The following is a 22,604-nucleotide window of genomic DNA, read 5'->3' on the forward strand; positions in this document are numbered from 1 at the left end:
TAAAAATTTCACTGGATGACCAGTATTTGGGATTATGTGTATACCTGTAATCCCCACACTCCAGAGGGACATCCTAGTCTACAGGAAGAATTCCAAGCCAACCAGGGCTATGCAAGGCCTTGTCTCAAATAAAGTAAAATAAAATGAGTAAAAATAGTAACAGGACTAATATCCTTATTATCAGCTAGCCATTCGTAACAAGCAGTTTAAGCCATAGGGATTTATTAAGCATCTGTGTGGCTTCTGGTTAAGTCTTCCAGTCAGTGTCTCAGGCCTCAGCTCCTGCACCCACTGGTGCATAAATTATGGCCTTTGGTCAAGATTTCCGGCCAAGATCTAAGCCCTGGAACCTCCAACCTGTCTGTACAGGAGCATGAGAGCACTTGGGGGATGGGGGAGAAGAGCCAAGGCCTTCCCTCAATAGCCAGGGCAGTGTGAACTTCACCCTCAAATCTAATACCTGCAAGCAATCTGGAAACACCACACTCTCTTATCTACAAATTTGGCACTCATATCATGGGGGAGGTTCGGGGGGGGACAGTCAAACTAGCTAATAGGTGTAAAGGGCCTGGATCGGTGACTGATAACAAATATTAGTTTCCTGGCTCAACGTCTCATCTTAACCAGGACCAGTGAAGTTGTTCGCAACCCCTCGACCTGGGTTCAAAGTGCAAACCGGCTGCACCAAGGGATGCAGGGATGAGCGGGTTGCGCCCCCGCGTGCTGCGCAGGAGAACTGCCGGGGACCGCCCCCCGCGCTTGCGCACAGGCGCCGCCCCCGAAGTTTGTTGTTGTTGTCCCAGACGTTTGTGGCGGTGGCAGCTGGCTCCGGTCACCGCGCCACCATGGCGGTGCGACAGGCACTAGGCCGAGGCCTGCAGCTGGGTCGGGCGCTGCTGCTGCGCTTCGCGCCCAAGCCCGGCCCGCTGTCGGGCTGGGGGAAGCCCGGCCCCGCGGCGGCCTGGGGCCGCGGAGAGCGCCCAGGCCGGGTCGTAAGCCCCGGAGCACAGCCTCGGCCGGTCGGGCTCCCCCTCCCGGACCGCTACCGCTTCTTCCGCCAGTCGGTGGCTGGGCTGGCGGCGCGGATCCAGAGGCAGTTCATGGCGCGGGCCCGGGGCGGCGCAGGCCCTTGCGGCCGAGCGGTCTTCCTGGCCTTCGGGCTGGGGCTGGGGCTGATCGAGGAGAAGCAGGCGGAAGGCCGGAGGGCCGCCTCGGCCTGTCAAGAGATCCAGGTGAGGGCGGCGGTGGGCGGGAGAGCCGGGAGCGGGCCGAACCTGGCCAGAGTGGAGCCCTGAGGCCAGTCGGGGCGGGGCGGGGCCTAGGCCAGGAGGAGGCGGGGTTAGGAGAGTGAGTGATCTGGGCGGGGCGGGCCCTTGCTGGAGGGGCGGGGCCAAATTGGACAGCAAGGGCGGAGTTAGTTGGATAGTTGTTGGGGCAGCCTCAGAATCCTAGTGGTGTTGGGGCGGGTCGTGAACCAGGGCGTGGTAGGAGCCTGGGCATTGGGAAGGGCAGGTCTCTGAGCCGTGATTGGGCAATTTAAGGGGATGGGGTACTCGTGAACCGGACTGAGTGGCGGGTGGCATCTTAGGTATGTGTCTAAGAGCATGAGGGCATGCCTAGACCTTGAGGGTAGGTAGGTCAGGGGATAAGGCAAAGATTAAGGTCTATCTATGGCTTGGACTGTAAATTTCTTGGAAATGATCTGTTAATTAAGGCCGACCTATTTCCCATTACTGACGGCCTGATATGCCGACACTTTGCAAACAGTACGGTTTAAAAGCTGCTGATTATTGGTCCCTGTTGCACTGTAACAAATGGCTTTGAGTACATTTCTTTTCTTTTGGGATGCATAAAAGGGGGACAGGGCCTTGATTTGTATATGTAGCCCAGATTTGTCTTTAACTCTCTTTTTAGTTTTTCAAGACAGGGTTTCTCTGTGTAGCCCTGGCTGTCCTGGAACTCACTTTGTAGACCAGGCTGGACTCGAACTCAGAAATCCACCTGCCTCTGCCTCCCGAGTGACATTTTTTTTTCAATTGGATATTTTATTTATTTACATTTCAAATGTTATCATCCAGCCGGGCTGTGGTGGTGCACGCCTTTGATCCCAGCACTTGGGAGGCAGAGGCAGGCGGATTTCTGAGTTCGAGGCCAGCCTGGTCTACAAAGTGAGTTCCAGGACAGCCAGGGCTACACAGAGAAACCCTGTCTCAAACCCCCTCCCCCCCAAAAAAAAAACCAATCAAATGTTATCATCCCCTTTCCCAGTTTCCCCTCGGTAAACCCCCTATCCCATTCCTCCTCCCCCTGCTTTTATGAGGGTGCTCCCCTACCCACCCACTCTCACCTCACTGCCCTGGCATTTCCCTACACGGAGGCATCGAACCTTCACAGGATCAAGGGCTTCTCCTCCCATTGATGCCAGTCAAAGCTATCCTCTGCTACATGTGCAGCTGGAGCCATGGGTCCATCCATGTGTGCTCTTTGGTTGGTTGGTAGTTTAGTCCCTGGGAGCTCTGAGGGGGTTGGTTGGTTGATATTGTTGTTCTTCCTATGGGGTTGCAAACCCCTTTAGCTCCTTGGCCTTGAATTTCTGATCTTTCTACCTCTATCTCCAAAGTGCTGGGATTATTGGTATGGACCACCATGCTTAATACACATCTTCTAAAACCCCTACCACTCTTATTCCTTGGTGCACTCATCATCCTAATTTACAGAGAGCCCATGCTCAAGAAAGATGAAAAGGTTTACTCAAAATCACACTGTTGATAAAAGGCAGTGCCCAAAGTTCACCCTTCAAAAGTCTGGCCCTCTGCTGAGCCAGACTGCCACTCCTGTTTAGCCAAACAGTGGGAGAGAGGCTGAGCAGAAACTGCAGTGAAGCTGGAATTTCAGGAGAACACAGAAGATCTAACATATTAGTATTTAACCAGAGTGGAGTTATGACTGGATACATGGAAGCTCTCGGGCCTTTTAAACTCTTAAAATAGCACAGAGACCTCTCTAGTCGCACAGTTGTCTGGTCAAGGTCACCCAGACAAACAGAAACAATAGGATGTGTATATTTAGAGCCTGGGACTTATTTTGAGGAGTTGGCTCAGGCTGGTCTGGCAGATCTAAAACCAGCAAGCAGGCCCAGGGAAGAGCTGGTTCTGCAATTTAAGTTCTTAGGTGGTTGGCTGCCAGAACTCAGCCTTCTTTGAGGAGACCAGCCTTTCCCCTGGGGTTTAGAACCACTTGCTGAGTCAGACCAGCCCCTGCATGCTTCAGGGTAAGGGCTGAGGGGCAGAGGCTTAAGCACCATGCTCTAAACCATCAATGAAGGACCAAACAAGCATTTCTTCTCCTCCCTGTTCCTAGTACTGGAATCCAGTTCCTGTGTCTTACATAGTTATGCAGGGCGACCCTGCCTCAAACAAGCAAACAAACAATAGGAAAAGGTATGAGGCCAGGTGACAGGTAAGCCAGTGTAAAGACTTTCACCACCACTGGCCATTTGACAAGTGTGCATGGAAAGTAGATGAGCTATCCATTCACACTTCCCAGAATAGCTAACCTATTGTAAGAACAATAGCTGACACCATGAGGTGGGGAAACGGGAGCGCTCATTCCTGGTGTTGTTGCCAATGGAACATAATACAAAATTAAATAGGTGTTTATCTCACCAGCCTGTCGTTGAAGTTGTTAGCATCTACTGGGGGAAACAGAAACAGTCACACAAAACCCTGTGTGCTGCAGTTTCTGTGGACAACAGTAACCCTAACCTCAGAAGATTAACAATAGACTCATTCTCCCTGGTAATTCCACTTCTGTATGAATATTTGGCATAATGGAAATTGTGTACAGACCTTTCTGCACTGAAGCTCAAGGCTACTTACTGACAATAGCCAGGGGATGAAGTGACCCACCCCACGCCACCCCACCCCGAGTCCTTCAGTGCATGAATGGATAAACAGAGTAGATACAATGGAGGGTATTATCCAGCCTTTGAAAAGGAATTCTGGCACCTGCTACACATGGATGAATCTTAAAGACAGTATATGGCTCTAGTTCTAAGAGGCAGGCTTCTCTACATGCCCAGACAGAGAGGAGGAAGAATGGAGTATAGTTCTAGAGTAGGCACAGAGTCTTATAGTTTTGCAGAGCTTGAATGATGATAGTGGTTGCTTAGCAACATGATCGTTCCTAACACTGCAGAAGTATTCAAATGTATGTCATACATATTTGACAAAATGTGCTAGGCATGTTGGACCATATCTCTAGTCTGAGCACTTGTGGGAAGCAGAGGCAGGCAGATCACTGAGTCTGAGGAGAGCCTGGTCTACATAGCAAGCCAGATATATATGTAGTGAGACTCTGTCCCAAAAGAAAAGAAAAATTACAATTTAATTATAAATCTATTTAGTGTAGTATATTGATGATGGTAGCAACATTGTTCATAATACCCAGGAACAAAAACATCCACCCATGAGCGAAGAGACAGTAACATAAGCCATGGTTTGTATGTTCATGATGAAGTCTCCCTCTGCAGTTAGCAAGCAACCAGCTAGACATGCAGATTGGGACCTGAATATTCCTTGGACAGCAGGCTAAATGTAGAAACTGGGGCTTAGAAAGCTGCACGCCGCATGATTCCATGTCTAACTCTCTTAATATGGGTCGTTTGAAGATGGCACTGTGGCGGTACAGAGGTTGGAGGAACCAAGGAGCAGCCCTGTGTCTTGACTGGGTGGTCATCACATGAGACCACATGAAGTGAGATTGTAGGAGGCTGCACACTGATGCACAGGTGTGCACACATGCATACACATGGATACACACATGCCCACACACATGTGCATATACACATGCAAGTGTGGTTACAGTTAAGTCTGGACCATGCAGTGTGGAATGTGCTACTGCAGTATGGTATCTTGTGCTCAAAACCCTGGTTGATGGGGATCACTCTGCAAATATCTCTCCCACCCCTTGGGATTTGGGTTTGTAAAGCTATGGGCAAGGGCACAGCCATTTCCATTGTTTTTTTTTTTTTTTTTTTTAAAGATTTACTTATTTATTATATGTAAGTACACTGTAGCTGTCTTCAGACACTCCAGAAGAGGGCGCCAGATCTCGTTGCAGATGGTTGTGAGCCACCATGTGGTTGCTGGGATTTGAACTCTGGACCTTCGGAAGAGCAGTCGGGTGCTCTTACCCACTGAGCCATCTCACCAGCCCCCATTTCCATTGTATTAAACAGTTAGAAGCTTTGGTTCAAAATATAGTAGCTTCTAGGGACCCAGTGCCTTAGGAACCACAGAAGGTGTGTGTGACAGGCTGGTCTCCAGGGCTGGTCCTGGAGGAAGGGTGACCCAGTCTGGGCTTGAGTCAATAGGGTTTTGCCAGGCACAGCAAGAACGCAGATGGGGGCCTGGGGAGGAGAGATCGGGAAGGGACTCGGGGAGAGGGGACTGCAGAGCAAGCCCAGATAGATATGCAGGGCAGGGGCATAGCTCAGTGACAGTACTTGCCTAGCGTAGGTAGGGCTCCAGGACCCCAGAAACCAACAAGTGTAGGCGTGCACAGCACAGCCTGGCAAAGCTCCAGGGCAAGCCACAGCTGTCCCCTAGTGACCACAGGGGATGGGTTCTAGGTCCTGTTCAGTCAGATAGCCAAATACATAGGAACCAGGTTAATAAGATGACAGTTCTGTATGGACCCGTCCATACTCCTGTGAGCTGTCAGTTGTCTGTATATCACTCACAGTGCCCAACGTGGCATTACACAGACCAGAACAAATGCCACGTGACTGTTTGTAGAATAATGCCAAGTAAAAAGTGCCCATACAAGTTACTTGTCTTGTTTTGTTTAGTTGTTAAAGACAAGGTCTCAGGCTAGGCATGGTGGCACACTCCTTTAATCCCAGCACTTGGGAGGTAGAGGCAGGTGGATTTCTAAGTTCAAGGCTAGCCTGGTCTAGAGAGCGAGTTCTAGGACAGCCAGGGCTAGACTGAGAAACCCTGTCTCAAACAACCTACCCCCCCCCTCAAAAAAAAGAGAGAGAGGAGATGTGTGAGAAAGACTGTCTTAGGCAATGAAGCAGAAGCAGGCTGCATGAGAACCCTGTATCAATGTGCCTCCCCACTCTTGTGTTTGCTATGTAGGTGGCCCCTCCCAGCCCCCCCCCATTCCCCGCCCTCCACCTCCAGATAACTGCATTCTTTTCCCTCACAGGCAATTTTTACACAGAAAACCAAGCATGTGTCTGACCCACTGGACACGCGATGCTGGCAGGGCTTCCGTCTGGAGGATTATCTGATAGGGCAAGCCATTGGCAAGGGCTGCAATGCCGCTGTGTATGAAGCCACCATGCCCACGCTGCCCCAGCACCTGGAAAAGTCCAAACACCTTGGCCTTCTAGGAAAGGGCCCGGGTATCGTCCCGAAGGGAGCAGACGGGGAGCAGGCTCCAGGGACCCCCACCTTTCCCTTTGCCATCAAGATGATGTGGAATATCTCGGTAAGGATGGACTGTCCCCCTTCTGAGCAGGCACTTCTCAAAGAGATTGTCTTTGGGGACTGGGGGAGACTTTCACAGGCTTTCCACAAGAAAGCCTATGAGGTTAGGCTTCTCCTGTCTTATTTGAGAGTCTGATGCTGTTGGTCTCAGATTGTAACATGTCCACCATCTACCAGGGACTCAGGTCCCATGGCAGATTTGGATTCAGTCAGGGTGGACCTTGAGTGTCTGATTTTTTCACAAGTTCTGATGGTGCTGCCCAGGCTTCTGTTCTGTGAACTACTCTGAGCAGCAACTGCCTAAACCACCGGTTTCTGAGCTGACGCTTAGTTCATCTGAGGTCAGCCATAAAACCATTCACTCCTCCTTCCATGACTGGCTTCTCTGGCCAGGGAGGAGCCATGGTCTTCTCTATACCCCAGCATGATCCAAAGCTGTCTGTCCCCCTCCCTGTGGTCAGTTTTGAGCTGGTGGTGACAGAAGACATCCCTGGTAGCAAGCATCAAGGGCTCTGAAATCTTGGCCTCTGTTCATTTCCAGGGCCACTTGACTACCGAGAGTTCCAGGTATAGCAAGCGTTCTCTAAGTGGTACCTTCCGCCAGTTTCAGGGAGTAGATGGTTTGGGCTTGCCACGTTAGAGGTGTTTATCTCACCTCGATGGTCAAAGCCAGATCTAGGTTGCAATCGTCTTGGTTCAGATCTGTTTAATCACACGTGCCCTGTGGCTGTGTTTCAGGCAGGTTCCTCCAGCGAAGCCATCTTAAGCAAAATGAGCCAGGAGCTGGTCCCGGCAAGCCGCGTGGCTTTGGATGGAGAGTATGGAGCAGTTACGTGCAGGTGAGCACTCCTTTGCCCACCGAGCAATCACGCACTCTTTGAGAATAAACGTCTCCCCAGCACTCAGCACCACGTCTACTACGCTGCACAGTTATCGTATGATGTCCTGTAAGGATTTTTGATTTGTGGATAAGTTAAACTTGTCTCACACCAGCTAATAATGATGCTGGTGGCTGATTCACATGGGTGCAGGAGTAAACACCATCCAAAGAGGCCCAGTTCAGAAGGCTAGGCATTGTCCTAATTCTGGCAAAGCAGTGTTTGGGTGTAGCGCCACCTAGTGGTAAGCCTTTGTGAATGAGGCGCCACCTAGTGGTTCACACGTACTGTCTCCACGGGCGAGAACACTATTGACAGTGGATGAGAGCCTGAAGTGCAAACTCCCGTAGCCCTGACCCTTCTACTTATTTCCATGACTTTCTTAGCTGCCTGACCTTCGGTCCTATGTGTCTGTACGATTTTTCCAGGTTTCTCTGGTTGACAATTGGTTCTGTATTCTACCTCTGGTGCCTGTGCCAAGGGTACTAGCTGAAATTCTGCTGGGTCTCCAGAGACACCCCTCCCCCTCCCCCCAGAACACTCATGGGCCACTTGGCCTCTGTCTGGAAACCTCAGACTCTGCTCCTTGCTGCCTCTCCCACCTCAGGTCCCTTGCCCTCCCCACTCCCGAAAGCTCACACCACCTTCCTCAGAAGCCGGAGCATTGCTGTCTGCATTGCTCAGGCTGCAGTTTCTGCACACTGCAGACAGACCTAACTTGGACGAAACCTCCCATCTCCCCACACTGCCTTGAAGCTACTATGACACCTGCCAGGGTGCTGCTAGCCTCCTGCTGAGGTCCTGACACTCCGTGTCACCATTGACCCAGGGCAAAGACAGTGCTACATAGTGCAAGGACCCACTCCTGTGACACAGAGGGGCAGTACAAGAACACACTAGGCCCCAGGACAGGGCAGGCATCCTCCCGAACTTGGCTCATCGCTGGGGACTCCTCCGTTCTCCTCTGCACCCTTAGCACTGGTGCTCCTCTCTGTGGCTCTTCTGGTCCTGCAGGCCTTTGCTTCCAGTCGCCTTCCCTGTGTCCCCTAAGAGAAGTGACCTCCCTGCCTGTTCCTTTTCCCAGCAGCCATCAGGATCTCAGATGAACCCATGAGCACCCTGACCTCGGTTCCTAATGCCCGCTTTTGGTTCAGTCAGCTTTGGCAGAGAGGCAGAGCCACCCTGTCCACAGTGTTAACCACCGTGCTTCTGTGGGGCCCTGGCTGTGGGGCATCCTGCAGGAGTGAACAAGGGCCACCAGGTGGCAGCCCTACAGCGAACTGCATCAGTGTTGGGGACTCATTTGGGAAAGGGGATGCTAGTCCCTGTGACTGCGGAGATGACTTGGGCTGGGTCCTTGTCCTCAGAGAGCTAAAAGAATTACTCCTGCTTTGAATCTCAAAGCGGCAACTCTGCTCTATACATAGTTCCAGCATTGTAGCTAATGCCTGGCTCTCTGCGTGACCGTAGTAAATGCTAACAGTACATCAGCCTTGCTGAGTCCCTGTGCTGCTGAGCACGACTGTAGTGCTCTGTGTGTATCAACTGCCTTGCACAGAGCGTTGCTATCTGAGTCTGTATTTCCCACTCTGCCCTGAGCTCAGAGGGAATGAGTAGCATTGCCCAAGGACTGAGTGTGGCAGCCGCCAGGGTCTCTGAACCACTGTGTTCCGCCATGTGAGATGGATAGATGGGCCAAAGGGTGGGCTAGAATGGGAGAAGTCACCCCTGTTGGGGTGCAATAGCTGGAAGAGAGCAGACCTGCAGTGGATATGGCAACTCTGCCTGAATGGGTGCTTGTGGTGGTGGCCTTAGCTCGTCTGCCCAGCACTTGTCTCTGATGCTGGCCCCATCTGCTGTTCCATTTGCCTGAACAGAAGATCCAGAGATGGTCCCAAGGAGCTTGCCCCACACCCTAACATCATCCGGGTTTTCCGCGCCTTCACTTCATCTGTGCCCCTCCTGCCGGGGGCCCTGGCTGACTATCCTGACGTGCTGCCCCCACACTACTACCCAGAAGGCCTGGGCCACGGTCGCACACTGTTCCTCGTTATGAAGAAGTAAGTGGTGGCGCTTGTGTGGGGGTGGGGAGTAAGGATCGTGCAGCAGCCTCTCCTGTCCCCTGGGAGCTGGTCTGTGCTTGGAGCACAGGGAGGAACAAAGCACACAGAAATGCAGAGAGCTGTGTTAGAATGAACGATAGATCATCTCATCTTCCAGAATGTGCTCTTGGCACCTTGGTAGCTCCCCCCTCTATGGCGTCCTCTTTCAGTGCCAGCTAACTTCAGAGACGGCACTGAGGAGTTGGGGAGCGGCACTGGCATGGCTTCTGAGATGCCTGGGAATAAAGATAGGAGAAACTCTAGACGGGGAAAGGCCCAGTCCTAGCACGGAAGGAGGCCATGGAAATTGTGATCCCCAGACATTCTGTCCCCTCCTGCCAGCTACCCCTGTACCCTGCGCCAGTACCTTGAGGAGCAGACTCCCAGTTCTCGCCTGGCTACCATGATGACCTTGCAGTTGCTGGAGGGCGTGGACCATCTGGTTCAGCAGGGTGTTGCCCATCGGGATCTCAAGTCCGACAACATCCTTGTGGAGTGGGACTCAGGTAGATGCTGGCCAGAGCCACAGTGCTCTGGACACACCCAGAGTGCTCCAGGAAGGGGGATTAGAGACCCTGAGGGCAGTGTGTGTGTGCCTCTGTCTCCTTCTCTCTCCCTTATGTATTTTGAAAGGGTCATTCACTGAGCCTGGCGCTCACTGTTTCAGTAAGGCTAGCTGGCCCCCAAGGCCCTGGGATCTCTCTCCATGATGGCCCTAGTGCTGAGGTTATAGCTTTGACATGGGTGGTGGGGATCCAAGTAGGCCCTCATCACTCTAACCACTGAGCCATCTCCCCAGCCCTCTGAATATTCTGTACTGCCTTCTTTAGCTCTACTTCAAGAGAGGACTCCCCTCCATCTCATGGGTAAGATAGGCAACAGCCCTCTTACAGTTCCTGGGGTCTTCTCTGTGACCCCCTTGCAGAACAATACCATCCTTCCTGTAGTTCTTGAACCAATGAGAGGTAGGCAGATTGTGGCCCAGTGAAAGCTGCCCACACAAACCCCCGGCTTCTCCATCACTGGCAGTATGCAGTGAACATGCAATGAGAAGCCCTGCCTGGGATGTTCTAGAGGATTGCAGGGCTGGAGAGATGGCTCGGTGCTTAAGCGCTTCTCTCTTCTGGATGGCATGAGTTTGGTTCCCAGCACCCAGGTGGAAACGCACAGCTGCCTCTAACTCCAGCTCCAGAAGATCTGGCGCCCTCTTCTGGCCTCTCCAGGCACCAACACACATAGATAAAAATAAAACAAATCTTTTTTTTTTTCCAGACCTGAGGACCGAACCCAGGGCCTTGCGCTCTACCACTGAGCTAAATCCCCAACCCCAAAACAAATCTTTTTAAAAATTAAACTTAAAATAATTAAATGTGTCACTAGAAAGCTTTCTTAAGGAACTCCAGGAACCTTTATTTCCCAAGGTCCATTTGTTAGATTACTGGCATTACAAACTCAAATATAAGACTCCTAGAATATAAAGACCCTTGGGGACCATTTAGCCAAGGGTGAAGTCTCTGAGTTGTAGCTAGTCTAGTTCATCCTTATCTTGGTGGTATCATCTGGAGGGGATCTGGGAGGGGCTGTCAGGAGTACAGGCAGACTGCACCGCTCACCTTGGCCGCCTCTCTGCAGATGGCTGTCCCTGGCTGGTTATCTCAGACTTCGGCTGCTGCCTGGCTGACCAGCATGTTGGCCTGCGGCTGCCTTTCAACAGCTCCAGTGTAGAGCGTGGTGGCAATGGCTCCCTGATGGCCCCTGAGGTGAGTCCTGCCTGCTGTGTTTGTGTCCTGCTAACAGGGGGCATTTCCTAAATGTTCCCAATAAGCAACAGCCCCCACTTTCACTGGGCTGGCCTGAGGTCCCTGGGAGGCTTGTCTGCATCAATGGGCGGCTGTGGCAGATGTCTCCGGGCTTCATGCCTCCCTGTGATGCATTTACATGCTGGGTTCAGATTTGATCCCAGCTTAGGTTGTGCATGAACACAAAGGATAGGCCCAGTGGGGCCTGACCTCTCTCTTTCTGCTTCCCGCAGGTGTCCACAGCCCATTCTGGCCCCAGTGTGGTAATTGACTACAGCAAAGCTGATACCTGGGCTGTGGGGGCCATCGCCTATGAAATCTTTGGGCTTGCCAATCCCTTCTATGGCCAAGGCAGTGCCCACCTCGAGAGCCGCAGCTACCAGGAAGCTCAACTGCCTGAGATGCCTGAGTCGGTGCCTCCAGAGGCAAGATGGCTGGTGAGGTCACTGCTCCAGCGAGAGGCCAGCAAGGTGAGGCTGTTCCCAAGCTCTGGCCTCTGGGTGAGGGCCTCTGCTCATGTCTGAGTCAAGGCTAAGTTTAGGCAAGTTCTACAGTGTTAAACAGAGCCTGTCGTATACAGGCAAAGGCTAGTTACAGAACAGGGTAGGTTTCAGAAGAAACAGGGCAGGAAGCTGGCCAGTTAGCCCTGAATCAGAGGCCTAGCATCGTAGCCTCTGGGTCCTTTTGGGTCCCTTTCACTCCCTGTTCATGGGGCTTTGGCATGCTGGGCCATGTCACCCGTGCTTCCCAGTCCTTTTGGCTTTGGCTATGTTAGAGTTGCTTAGGATGGCCTGGCAAGATGGCTCAGCAGGTAAAGGGGCTTGCCATACCTGACAACTGGAGTTCAAAACCTGGGACCCACACGAAGGCAAAAGGAGAGAGCTGACCTCACCAAGTTATCCTCTGACCTCCACACACACATGCACAGCACGCACACCCACACACATCGGATAGATCCAACAAGAATGAAAAAACCTTAGGGCCGGCAAGATAGCTCACCGGATAAAGACACTTGCTGCTGAGTTTGATCCCCACGACCCACACAGGAAGGAGAAAGCCAAACTCCTGCAGCCTGCCGCCCCCAGATAAATAAATGTAACTAGAATATTTTGTTTAAAGGAGACTGGTTTGGAAAGAAAAGGATGTGTTTTTGAGAAACATGTAGCAAAGATGCAGCAATGGAAGGAGCACTGCTCTCAGCCCAGCAGGAGCCCAGAGGCCAGTCTGCCTGAGCCAAACTTGCAAAGGCAGGTCTAGTTCAGGTGGCTCCTTAGAAAACCCTGAGACAGGCCTCGCCTCAGCCTATTGTTCTGCAGCCTCCTCACCCTCACTGTTCACACTCCTCACTGTTCACACTTCACTGTTCACACCCCTTACTGTTCATACTTCACTGCTCACACCCCTCACTGTTCACACTCCTGTTTACACTCTCACTGTTCACTCACTCTTCACATCCTACTGTTCACACACCTCATTGTTCACACTCCTTGCTCTTCACACCCTCACCTCCTCATAGCAGCTGCTCAGCAACTACATCAGGTGCAAAGGCCTTTGGCCGCAGTGCTAGAGACCAGAGCAGTGTATGGGACCCCTTCATGACAGAGGTGTCCCAGCAAAGCCGACATGGGCAAAGGTCCTGGGCTTGGTTAGGGGGTAGCTGAGGGAAGATCAGGAGGAAGAATCAAATTGGGGCAGGCCTGTGATGACACTCCCTCGGCTGCAGTGTGGACCATGTGCTTTGTGCAGGCATTCTGACGGCACCTTCCATTGCTTTGCAGAGACCATCTGCACGCTTAGCTGCAAACGTGCTGCACTTAAGCCTCTGGGGCGAGCATCTTCTAGCCCTGAAGAACCTGAAATTGGACAAGATGATTGCCTGGCTCTTGCAGCAGTCAGCAGCCACTCTGCTGGCTGACAGGCTGAGAGAGAAGAGCTGCGTGGAGACAAAGCTGCAGATGCTGTTTCTGGCTAACCTGGAGTGTGAAGCTCTCTGCCAGGCAGCCCTCCTCCTCTCTTCCTGGAGGGCAGCCCCATGATGGCCCTGTGCTGCAGTTACTAAAAGACTAAGGGGCATCTGTGTCGTGATGTCATGATGGTGTACGAAGGCTGAAGAAGGTGGCTTGGCTGGGTGGGCAGGAGTCAGGGGACAAGCTGGAGTGGAGGAGGGGCTGGTCAGCCTTGGGCTCAGCGAATGGGAAAAACAGCCTTGAACAGTTCAGGAGGGAGAGAGGCACTACCTGTGCCCGTCCAGTTAGGTTCTTGGGCAGAATTAAGACATCAGGCCAGACCAGGAGTTGATAAGCTATAGAGGGCCAGACAGGGAATGAAGTAGTTGTAGTAACTAACCTGTCCCTGAGGCAAAGGACAAGCAAGCACTGCAGCGAGGCCAACACTTAACTTTGCTTGTCGTCAATAAGTTCTGCTCATTTTTCTCAACCACTTAGAAATGCAAAAAAAAAAAAAAATAGCTTTAATTTGTAAGCGGCAACCAGCATGGCTCATAGTCAAATTTACCAATTCCTGGGCTAAATGCATTCTTAATGTCTAACTCTTTAAAGCATTAAAGACAGTCTCCATGCTGAAGATGTGTACACTGGAGCCAAGTGTCCTCCCACCAGGGGAAAATCACACTCACTCTGCTGACCAGGAAGCACTCCCCGCCCTTGCCGCCCTGTGATGGTGGATGTGGACAGGCTGAGGGGGTTAGACCCGTCCTTCCTGGCTCTGAGACCCAAGACAGGGCAGTAGCTGGCAGTTTGTGGTCCCTGTCCCTCATGCCAGGAATGGGCTTTATAACAGAGGTGGCCAGTATTGCCTGGCATGTGCCCTCTGGGCTGAGGGCAACGCTGTGTTTATGACCATCCTCCTACGGCAGGACCTGCAGGGCTGGTGCAAGGCACAGGTGTGTCTGCAGGGTCTGGGAATGCGTCCCTCAGAGCCGCTGAGCTGCAGCAGGCACTCGGTGTGGTGTGGAAGCTGGGGGACTTGTGCCAGCCTTACAGGAGCCATGGAATATTAAATTCAAGTTTACAGCATAGAGCAGAGCACAGTGTGCTAAACTGAGGGTCTGCCATTAGGAATGAGTCTCACGCCCTAACAGAGACAGTTCACATACATTTTAACACAGTTTAACAGATGTGGCTGGGCTGTGGCTCATGTGCATGCCTTTGACCCCAGCATGTAGAAATCTCGCAAGCATTCAAGGCGAGCCTGGTCTACAGAGTGAGTTCCAAGACAGCCAGGGCCACACAGAGAAACCCTGTCTTGAAACAAAACAAAAACAAAGGAACTAAAAGAACACTGATAGGACCTAGAGCCAGTGAACAGGAACACAGGGGTTTGGTTTATTTTATGCATATCGTGTTTTGTCTGTACATATGATGTATCACTTGAATACCTGGTCTCCTGGGAGGCCACAAAAGGATCCCCCCAGGCTACCATTACAGACAGTTGTGAGCTGCCATGTGGGTGCTGGGACTTGAACCTGGGTCCTCTGCAGTGCTTAGCTTAGTCATCTTTCCAGTCCCTCTCGGGTCTCTTCAGCAGCAATTCTTAGGCCAGCTGTCAGTCTAGTTTCCACTGTGTGATCCCCACCTCCCTGAGGAGAGATGAGAGGCACGGAGGCTCTGGCACGGTGTCCCTAGGCAGCAGCCCTGCCATCATCAGTGTCATGGGGCCAGGTGACAGGTGAGGGCAGTGGTTCTCTTTATTTTAGAAATGGGGGCGGCTGCACATACAAAAATTGCCACAGAGTGATTCAAACTTGGAAAACTTACAGAAAAAAAAAATTGTTCCCTGCCCCCCGCCCCATAGTCCTCGCCCTCTGAGGTAAGGCTGCGCCATTTTCCCATGGCCTTTAACCCGACCGATCCATTCGTGATGGCCTCGGCCGTGCTGTGTGGACCCCAGGTTCTGGCTCAGTCAGACTTCTCCTTCTCCTTCATGTGCAAGAAGACGATGCTGAAGATGAAGAGCCCAGCCATCATGGAGAAGGCACTGGCATAGTAGGGATAGGCGGAGGGGATGAAGCGCTCATACTGCGTATGCTGGAGTGGCCTCACTGACACCTGTAATGGGACAGAGATGACAGGTCCTGGTGGCTGGGAGGCCTAAGGGCGACACCTACTGGCCAGAAACAGGACTGCCCCTCGCTTACCTGGGTGGAAGAGTACAGGTGGGTGTAGCCTAGCCGGTTGTAATCCACTTTAAACTGGAATACGCCATACACGTCAGGCAGCTTGAACTGGACACTGTACTTGCCACCTGGGGAAGAAGCAACATTAAAACCAGGAGGGTTTCCCAGGGGGAAGTGTGTCCTGTGGCCGGCACAGGTGACAGCTGAGAGGCTTTCTCTGGCAGGAGTCACACACACCTTTCCTCTTCAGGAAGGTCCTCACGAAGGGGTCGATGCGCACGAACTCCAGCTGAATGTCATCACCATCAAAGGGTACCCACTTGCCATTGGAGAGCTGTTCTATCACGATGCTATACTCCTGAGAGGAGAGGCCAGGTCAGGACTGCCCTTAATGCCCACCCCAGAGGTGGCAGGGACTCCAGGAGGCCCGCAGTCACTGAGCATGGCTGACCACTCCTCGGCAGGGCAACAGCTGGAGCACCTCTGCCTTCCTGGGGCCTGAGGTCCTTAGTGCGGTACTGAAGTGTGAGCGAGCAGGCTGCCTCCTCCCCTCCAGCCTGCAACATCCAACCCAAAGCTCCAACTGCTATGTCACTCAACCGATAAAGCTGACTGCTCCACCAGGTAGACGGAACAGGCCCTCCCTCCACTGCTGTGCAGCCACTCCACATCTCTGCTGACTCTCGGGGACAGACTGAAGTACACAGTCATCCTTCTGGACGCCCCTAAAGCCTCTGTGCTGAGCCCCCCGATCTTAGGACTGCCCTCCCAGGACCTCTTACCACCAAGTCGGTGACAGTGTAGGCATTGGGTGGAGCCATCTCGCCCACCCGGTGATGGGACACAGGCCCTACTCGCAGGACCCCCTCCTCCTTGAACACCCAGCGTGAGAGGGCCACAGCTAGTTCATAGTTGCCTGTCTGAGGGTACCTGCAGAAGGGAGGGAGAGGGGAGGCTGCAGCCCACTTCCTGTTGGTGCCAGCAGGCCAGCACACACTACCATGCTCCATGCCATGGCATTACCTCTGCGCACCGGGTGTGGCCTTCTGCACTGCCGAGTTGAAGAAGGCATCGCTGAAGAAATCCAGAGAGCCACTGAAGATGACCCGGGCGTTGTTCCTGGCCTGGAGGCCGGCAATCAGCAGAGTGTTCCTCCCCACCGCATGGGGGTACTGCAAACACAACAGGGCGGTCACCTGGGCATTACCAGAGTACCGGCAAAGCCACCACAGCAAGTGGACAGCAGGCTGAACCCAGCTGGGCACTGACCGACATAGCTCTGCTTCCACGCCCACCTGACGGAGGACCTAGGATCCCACTGTTTCCACCACTGTCCCGGTCCCAGCACCTCTGGACCGAGGTCAGCATGGCCCATGGCTTCATGTATGTGACATGTGTATGTGTGTGTGTGTGTGACACGTGAGTGTGTTTGACATGGCTCTGCTCTGGGTTTGCCACTAGGCCCAGGAGCTGGAGCATGGAGCCTGCAGAGGCTTACTTACCTGGGTGATTGGCTTATCTGGGAAGAAGGAGTAAGAGGTTGAAGAGCCTGTTAGGATGTCCAAAACCAAGGGATTGTCCGGGTCTGCCACCATTCTGCAAGCAGGAGAGAGCTGCCTAGCACTGAGCAGGCTGCCTAGCACTGATGGCTGCGGGACTTGGGGTCCCACACCATCTCCCCTAGGGAATTTCCAGAGTAGTTCTTCCCTTTCCCATTTGTTCATCATCCATCCATCCATCCATCCATCCATCCATCCATCCATCCATCCATCCAAAGATATGGTCTCACTAGCCAGGCTGGCATGGAAGCCCAGATCCCCCTGCTTCAGCCACCTAAGTAGCATCTGGCCCGGAAGGATCCTTTCTCAATAGCCAAGCACTTGGGCTCCTCATTTACAGTGAGACTCACTGGCATCACCCAGGGGAAGGGACATTCTCAACCTTAAATTTGGCTTGATGTCCACAAACAGCAAGTGGCCCTTGTCCCTCCGGGTCTCGCTGGTCCCCTGCACACTCACCCAACTCCTCGGAAGAGAATGGGGTTCAGAGATGACTTGCCAACAATGGTCGGGGCCTTCAGCAAGTTCTCAGTGTCGGCCACAATGAGCGTATGCTGTGAAGGGGACGGACAAGGCAAACAGTCAAGAAGAGGGTCCTGGCCAGGGAGTCCTGGCGACTTCCAGCTGGTCTCTACGCAAAGCTGAGCTTTGCTGGGGGATCCAGATATCTGAAGGGACAAGCCTGCCTACCTGGCCAAGGTCAGAGACATCATAGTTGTGGTGGTCGATGACAGCTGTTTTTTCTTCATCAAACTCAATCCCACACTCACTGCCCAGCTCCCGAAGAGGGTCACCTGCACAGATCCAAGAGATTGCCTGGCTGAGCCCTGGTCGGTCAGATAACACAGGCCACAACTTCACACCTCACCCTCACCTGGTCAGCCACGGTGCCCTGAGCCTTCAGCAGGCAGGCCACCACTTCCAGGGCTTGGATGAGTAGTGGAGCTAAATGACAGCCACCCTCCTCACATAAAGATTTAACAACTTGGTTCTACCTACACCCTCTTAGCAAACTTGCCAAAGCCAAAGCCAATGCTGGCTTCAACAGGCCTGAGCTCACCTGTCCTCCTCACTACCCCACACCAAGTAACCCACTGAGATGAAAGGCTAGCACTGCTGCAAACAGGCCTGAGCTGTCTGCTGCTGGAGCTGAAGGACCAGGGCATGAACTAAGGATACAATTCTCTTCCTACTGCTGTGCAACTTTGGACTCCACCCACTGCCTCCCTGACTTCCTGGTTCCCCCTATAGTGGGTTCTTCACTGCCTCCCTGACTTCCTGGTTCCCCCTATAGTGGGTTCTTCACTGACTTCCTGGTTCCCCCATAGTGGGTTCTTCTGAGGCTGCTTAGATTCTAACACCAAATTTTGGTTCCTCAAGATGTGGTTGCCCCCATGAACAGATCCTCAGGGACTCAAGCGATGCCGTGTGAACTCTCTCGACAAGTTCACTGGTCAGTAAAAGGCTAGAGCCTGTGATTGGGCAGGGGAGGGAGAAAAGTGGGACTGGAGATTTGAGTTGAGGGGTTTGCAGGCAGTGAGACAGAGGAAAAAGAAGCCTCCATGACCCAAAACCACAAGGGCAGGAGAAGCAACAAGTAACAAGGGACCTACAGCTGGGGAAAATGTTAGATCTGCCCAATCTAGGCTCACGGCTTGTAAATACAACACCTGGACTGTGTCTTTTATACAGGCTTGCTAGGATTATAAATTCATACCACACCCGTAAGGGCCAATGCATCTCTCTCATTGCCTCCCTGGCCAGTCCCACGCTGGCATCTCCTGCATGCAAAGCTCTCTGAGCTCCATGGAGAACCGGTGCAAAGTCTTACAACTTCCTAGGGCAGACTTACCAATATCAGAGCTGGCAGCCACCAAAACGCTGCCGCCACCATCAATGAAGGCACTGATGGTCTCCACGTTGATGTTGCCTCCAAAATCTGCAAGAAGGCCCCAGACACAGTGACTATAGGCACCCTGTCCCCCTCTGACACCTGCATGGAGGTAACAGACCCTCCAGAGCAGCCAGAGCTCCCAAAATGAGAGGGTGGGGGAATCCACCACACCTGTTACACGGCACAAACCCGCATGATCGAAGCAATGCCCTGGCACTCAGATGCAATTACCAAACGTGTCCTGGTCACATCTGTTGACGTGACAGCACACATTCCAAGCCACATCTATTCACTCAAAAAACGCTCAACAGCCCCACCCATGCTTCACAGTACTGCTGTTCAAATACTCAGATGCACCTTCGCCATCGCTGGCACCATGCCTGGGCCACCCTCCAGTAGTCTATCAATGTCGATCCACCTAAGCTGTTTGAGGAAGTACCACAGAATACACAGAAGACACTCACTGGATTGTAAGGCTCACTGGCCTAACACTAACGGCTTCCTTGTTCCCATTATCCACAGCACAACCATTCAGTGCTTTAAACATCACCCAAAGGGCTTGCTGGCCCCCAGCATTTGACCGCTGAGACTCTGGCCAGTTCACTTAGTGACTGACCACTGCTGCCACCAGCACCAGGTGTGGCTTGCTGAGCCCTAGGGTTCTCTCCAGAGTGAGTCTGGTGTTTAACCTAAGTCTATCTACTTCCTTGCTAAGTATTTCCTATGGGCTGGGAACAAAGAAAGGGACAATGAGGGAAGGGAGACACTGTGTTAGTGAGGAGAGCCTTTGTCCAGTGACACATGTGAAGATGGAAGGGTTAGCCGGGCAGCAGCATAGCAGAAGAGCACATAGGCAGAGTGAACAACAGCAGTGTCAAGTCTGCCAGGTAGGGTGAGCTACGGGGCTAGACAGGAGGCCAGGAGTGAGGTGAGGTAGCCAATTATTGGAAGGCTGGGACTGGTGGAAGGCACTGGATGGAACATTCTGAGCTGGAGAACAACATGACTTCCTTGGTCCCAAGGTGGAGCTGGGTACAGGTAGCATGTGGGTCAGAAGCTACTGTGCCAGGCTGTGAAAGCATCCTAAACCAGGAGTAGGTGCTGGGGCGCCAGGGAAGGGGCTTTCCATGGGACCTAAAGGGAGACAGCAGGAGCCAGGGGTGGGGCTGGGGGGACTGGCACTTTAGACAGCTGGCAGAAGCCACTCTTGTGTGAACTACAGAATACAGAGTAGCTGCCAGGGGAAACAAAAGGCCATCCATGTTTAACTGAAAGAGAGAATGGCAGGGACATCTTACCCCAGACAGGGACAGCCTGGGCCAAAGATGAAACGGAAAAACTACCTAGCACATTCACCAAAAAAGCAAGGCAAAAGAAATGGCCAGGGCTGGAGAGACAGCTCAGTGTCTAAGCACGCAGGCTGCTCTTCCAGAGGACCAGGGTTCAATTCCCAGCACCCACACAGCAGCTCACAACTGTCTGCAATTCCAGTCCCAAGGGATCCACCACCCTCTTCTGGCCTCTGAAAGCATTAGGCATAAACATGGTGGGACATACATGCTGGGCAAATATCCATGCAAAACAAACAAAAAAACAGATAAGAAATTGTCAGGCTGGACAGATAAATGGCTCAGTGGTTAAGAGGACTGGCTGCTCTTCCAGAGGACCTGGGTTCAATTCCTAGCACGTCTGTAACCCCTGTTCCAGGAGATCCAACACCCTCACACAGACATACATGCATTCAAAACACCAATATATGTAAAACAAAAACAACTAAGTTATATTTTTTAAAAAAGTGTTTAAAAAGAAAAAAGAGCCGGGAGGTGATGGCGCACGCCTTTAATCCCAGCACTTGGGAGGCAGAGGCAGGTGGATTTCTGAGTTTGAGGCCAGCCTGGTCTACAAAGTGAGTTCCAGGACAGCCAGGGCTACACAGGGAAACCCTGTCTCAAAAAACCAAAAAATAAATAAATAAATAAATAAATAAAAAATAAAGAAGGAAAGAAAAGACGTTGCAAAGGAACTGGAGATATCGTGAAGACACATAGGAAGTGGCTAAAGCTATGGGAAGGGCAAGCATCTCTGCAAGATAAAAATATGAGACTCTCATGTCATCTACTCTCGGTTGGGGACACCAGACTCTCAGGCCCAAGGGTTAAGAACACTTCTCCAAATACACACATGGCAGAGAGAGACAAAGTTCAGCTCAGTAGATCTCAACAGAAATGTCTAGTGGTGGACTGAACTGCCTTGTAAGACAGAAATAGTTAAGTGTTAAGTTACAGATCTTCACTCCATTCAGTAGTCTCTGAGGGCTGGTGAGATGGCTTAGCAGGCAGCCACAGGTCGGTCACTGGGTTCAAGTCTCCAGGAAGGGCTGGAAATGACAAGCAGTGCCTATTACCCAAGCATCAGGAGGCCGAAACTGATCCTGAGAGCTCACTGGCCAGCCTGCTTAGTCAAAATGGCAAGCTTCAGGTTCAGTGAGAGACCCTGGCTTAAGGGAGTGAGGAGTGTGACAGAGTAGGTGACCCGATTCTACACGTCCACAGAAGTGTGCACAACCTCACATACATGCATATTTCCCACCACCCCCGATACCAACTAGCCTTGTGTTAGTCAGCCAAAACACATTCATCAGGACTTAAGGGGTAATGGGCATGTATGTATTTGTATTCTTATGACCTGCAGAATGACTTTTTACAGCAATCCATGTTAATAATGTGACAAATCTTTGTACACAAGCAAGTCAAATCAAGAGCCTCTTTATCAGGACCTTTGTTAGAGAAAACCCCCTTCTCCAGAAGCGAAGTGTCTACGGTGACATTTGGCACTCTATCCTTAGCTGTATCTTTTTGACAGATGAAATCTCCGAGGCCCAGGCTGCAATTAACATTTTCCTCTACTATACTTCGAAACTCACCCCAAGATCCAGAACATGCCCAGGAACAAGAAGACAGCCGTCTCCTGAGCCCTCCAATCCCAGTTCGAGGGGCGACGCGCGCCCTTACCTTCCACCGACGGGGAAAAGATGATAAGGTTGTCATAGAGGAACTCCCCGTACTTAATGAGGGACAAGCTGGGGTCATCTGCGGTCTTGAAGGTGAGCTCAAAGCCCCGGTCTGGAGGAAAAGAAACCGGGAACCCCTTCAGGAGAGGAATCCCTGCTGCAGCCCTCGGAGGGGGCCGCCGTCTCCGCCCCAACCCGGGCCATGCCCTCGGCTCGGCTCGGCGCGGCGCTCACCCTTCAGGCTGCGGAAGAACAGCGAGTGCGTGTCCCGCACGTTCAGGTTGTCCAGCAGCACGAGGGTGCGGGGGCCGCTGGCGCAGACGCAGCCGAGCGCGGCCAGCAGCAGCCCGCAGAGGGGCCAGGCGCGGACGGCGAGGCGGGGATCCATCTTCATCTCCCAGCAGCCGAGGCCAGCACCTGGGCACCGGAAGCGTCCCTCGCGGCCGCCCAATGGCCGCTCGCAGCGGTGGAGTACCACCTGGAAGCGGTCCGGGTACTCCGTGGCCCCGCGGCCCACGCCGCTGCGGGGACGGACCGAGAAGCAGGGAACGCCGCCGGAAGTGGCCCTCCGGAGGCCGAGTCTCTGTACTTTATTGGCGAAACGCACTTGAGGCCCCGCCTCCCCCATGGAAAAGGGCCAATCCAACAGAGACAGCTCCGTAGCTGCTGCCAATCAACAAAGCCGGGCGCCCTTTGCCTCCGCCCAAGCCAGCTCCCGCCAAGGCTCTCA

The 22,604-nt window shown here is 52.7% G+C and overlaps 2 protein-coding genes across 2 annotated transcripts; one reads left to right on the top strand and one right to left on the bottom strand.

The window, feature by feature from the left end:
• The first annotated feature begins 771 nt into the window (after positions 1-771).
• Pink1 (PTEN induced kinase 1) lies at positions 772-13,859 on the top strand. The gene is made up of 8 exons (XM_021160393.3): positions 772-1,232; positions 6,214-6,498; positions 7,236-7,336; positions 9,253-9,435; positions 9,820-9,983; positions 11,110-11,237; positions 11,510-11,746; positions 13,055-13,859. Exons 1-8 carry the CDS (start codon positions 846-848, stop codon positions 13,310-13,312), a joined length of 1,743 nt encoding a protein of 580 aa, XP_021016052.1. The 5' UTR covers positions 772-845; the 3' UTR covers positions 13,313-13,859.
• Positions 13,860-14,591: 732 nt separating this feature from the next.
• Positions 14,592-22,340, bottom strand: Ddost (dolichyl-diphosphooligosaccharide--protein glycosyltransferase non-catalytic subunit). The gene is made up of 11 exons (XM_021160900.3): positions 22,109-22,340; positions 21,876-21,986; positions 18,823-18,909; positions 17,661-17,764; positions 17,430-17,524; positions 16,914-17,007; positions 16,435-16,583; positions 16,194-16,341; positions 15,649-15,769; positions 15,433-15,539; positions 14,592-15,343 (listed from the first exon to the last, which is right to left on the bottom strand). Exons 1-11 carry the CDS (start codon positions 22,266-22,268, stop codon positions 15,194-15,196), a joined length of 1,326 nt encoding a protein of 441 aa, XP_021016559.1. The 5' UTR covers positions 22,269-22,340; the 3' UTR covers positions 14,592-15,193.
• Positions 22,341-22,604: the final 264 nt, after the last annotated feature.

The sequence above is a fragment of the Mus caroli genome, unplaced genomic scaffold, assembly GCF_978045245.1.
Source record: "Mus caroli unplaced genomic scaffold, Mus_caroli_1 scaffold_6, whole genome shotgun sequence".
Taxonomy (NCBI): Eukaryota; Metazoa; Chordata; class Mammalia; order Rodentia; family Muridae; genus Mus; species Mus caroli.

Coding starts and splice junctions, on each gene's coding strand:
- Pink1 (XM_021160393.3), top strand. CDS start 846: ATGGCGGTGCGACAGGCACTAGGCCGAGGCCTGCAGCTGGGTCGGGCG. Junction 9,436..9,819: donor CTGTTCCTCGTTATGAAGAA/GTAAGTGGTGGC, acceptor CCCTCCTGCCAG/CTACCCCTGTACCCTGCGCC. Junction 11,747..13,054: donor TCCAGCGAGAGGCCAGCAAG/GTGAGGCTGTTC, acceptor ATTGCTTTGCAG/AGACCATCTGCACGCTTAGC.
- Ddost (XM_021160900.3), bottom strand. CDS start 22,268: ATGAAGATGGATCCCCGCCTCGCCGTCCGCGCCTGGCCCCTCTGCGGG. Junction 17,765..18,822: donor GGCTGCCAGCTCTGATATTG/GTAAGTCTGCCC, acceptor GGATCTGTGCAG/GTGACCCTCTTCGGGAGCTG. Junction 16,342..16,434: donor GCCACACCCGGTGCGCAGAG/GTAATGCCATGG, acceptor TCCCTTCTGCAG/GTACCCTCAGACAGGCAACT.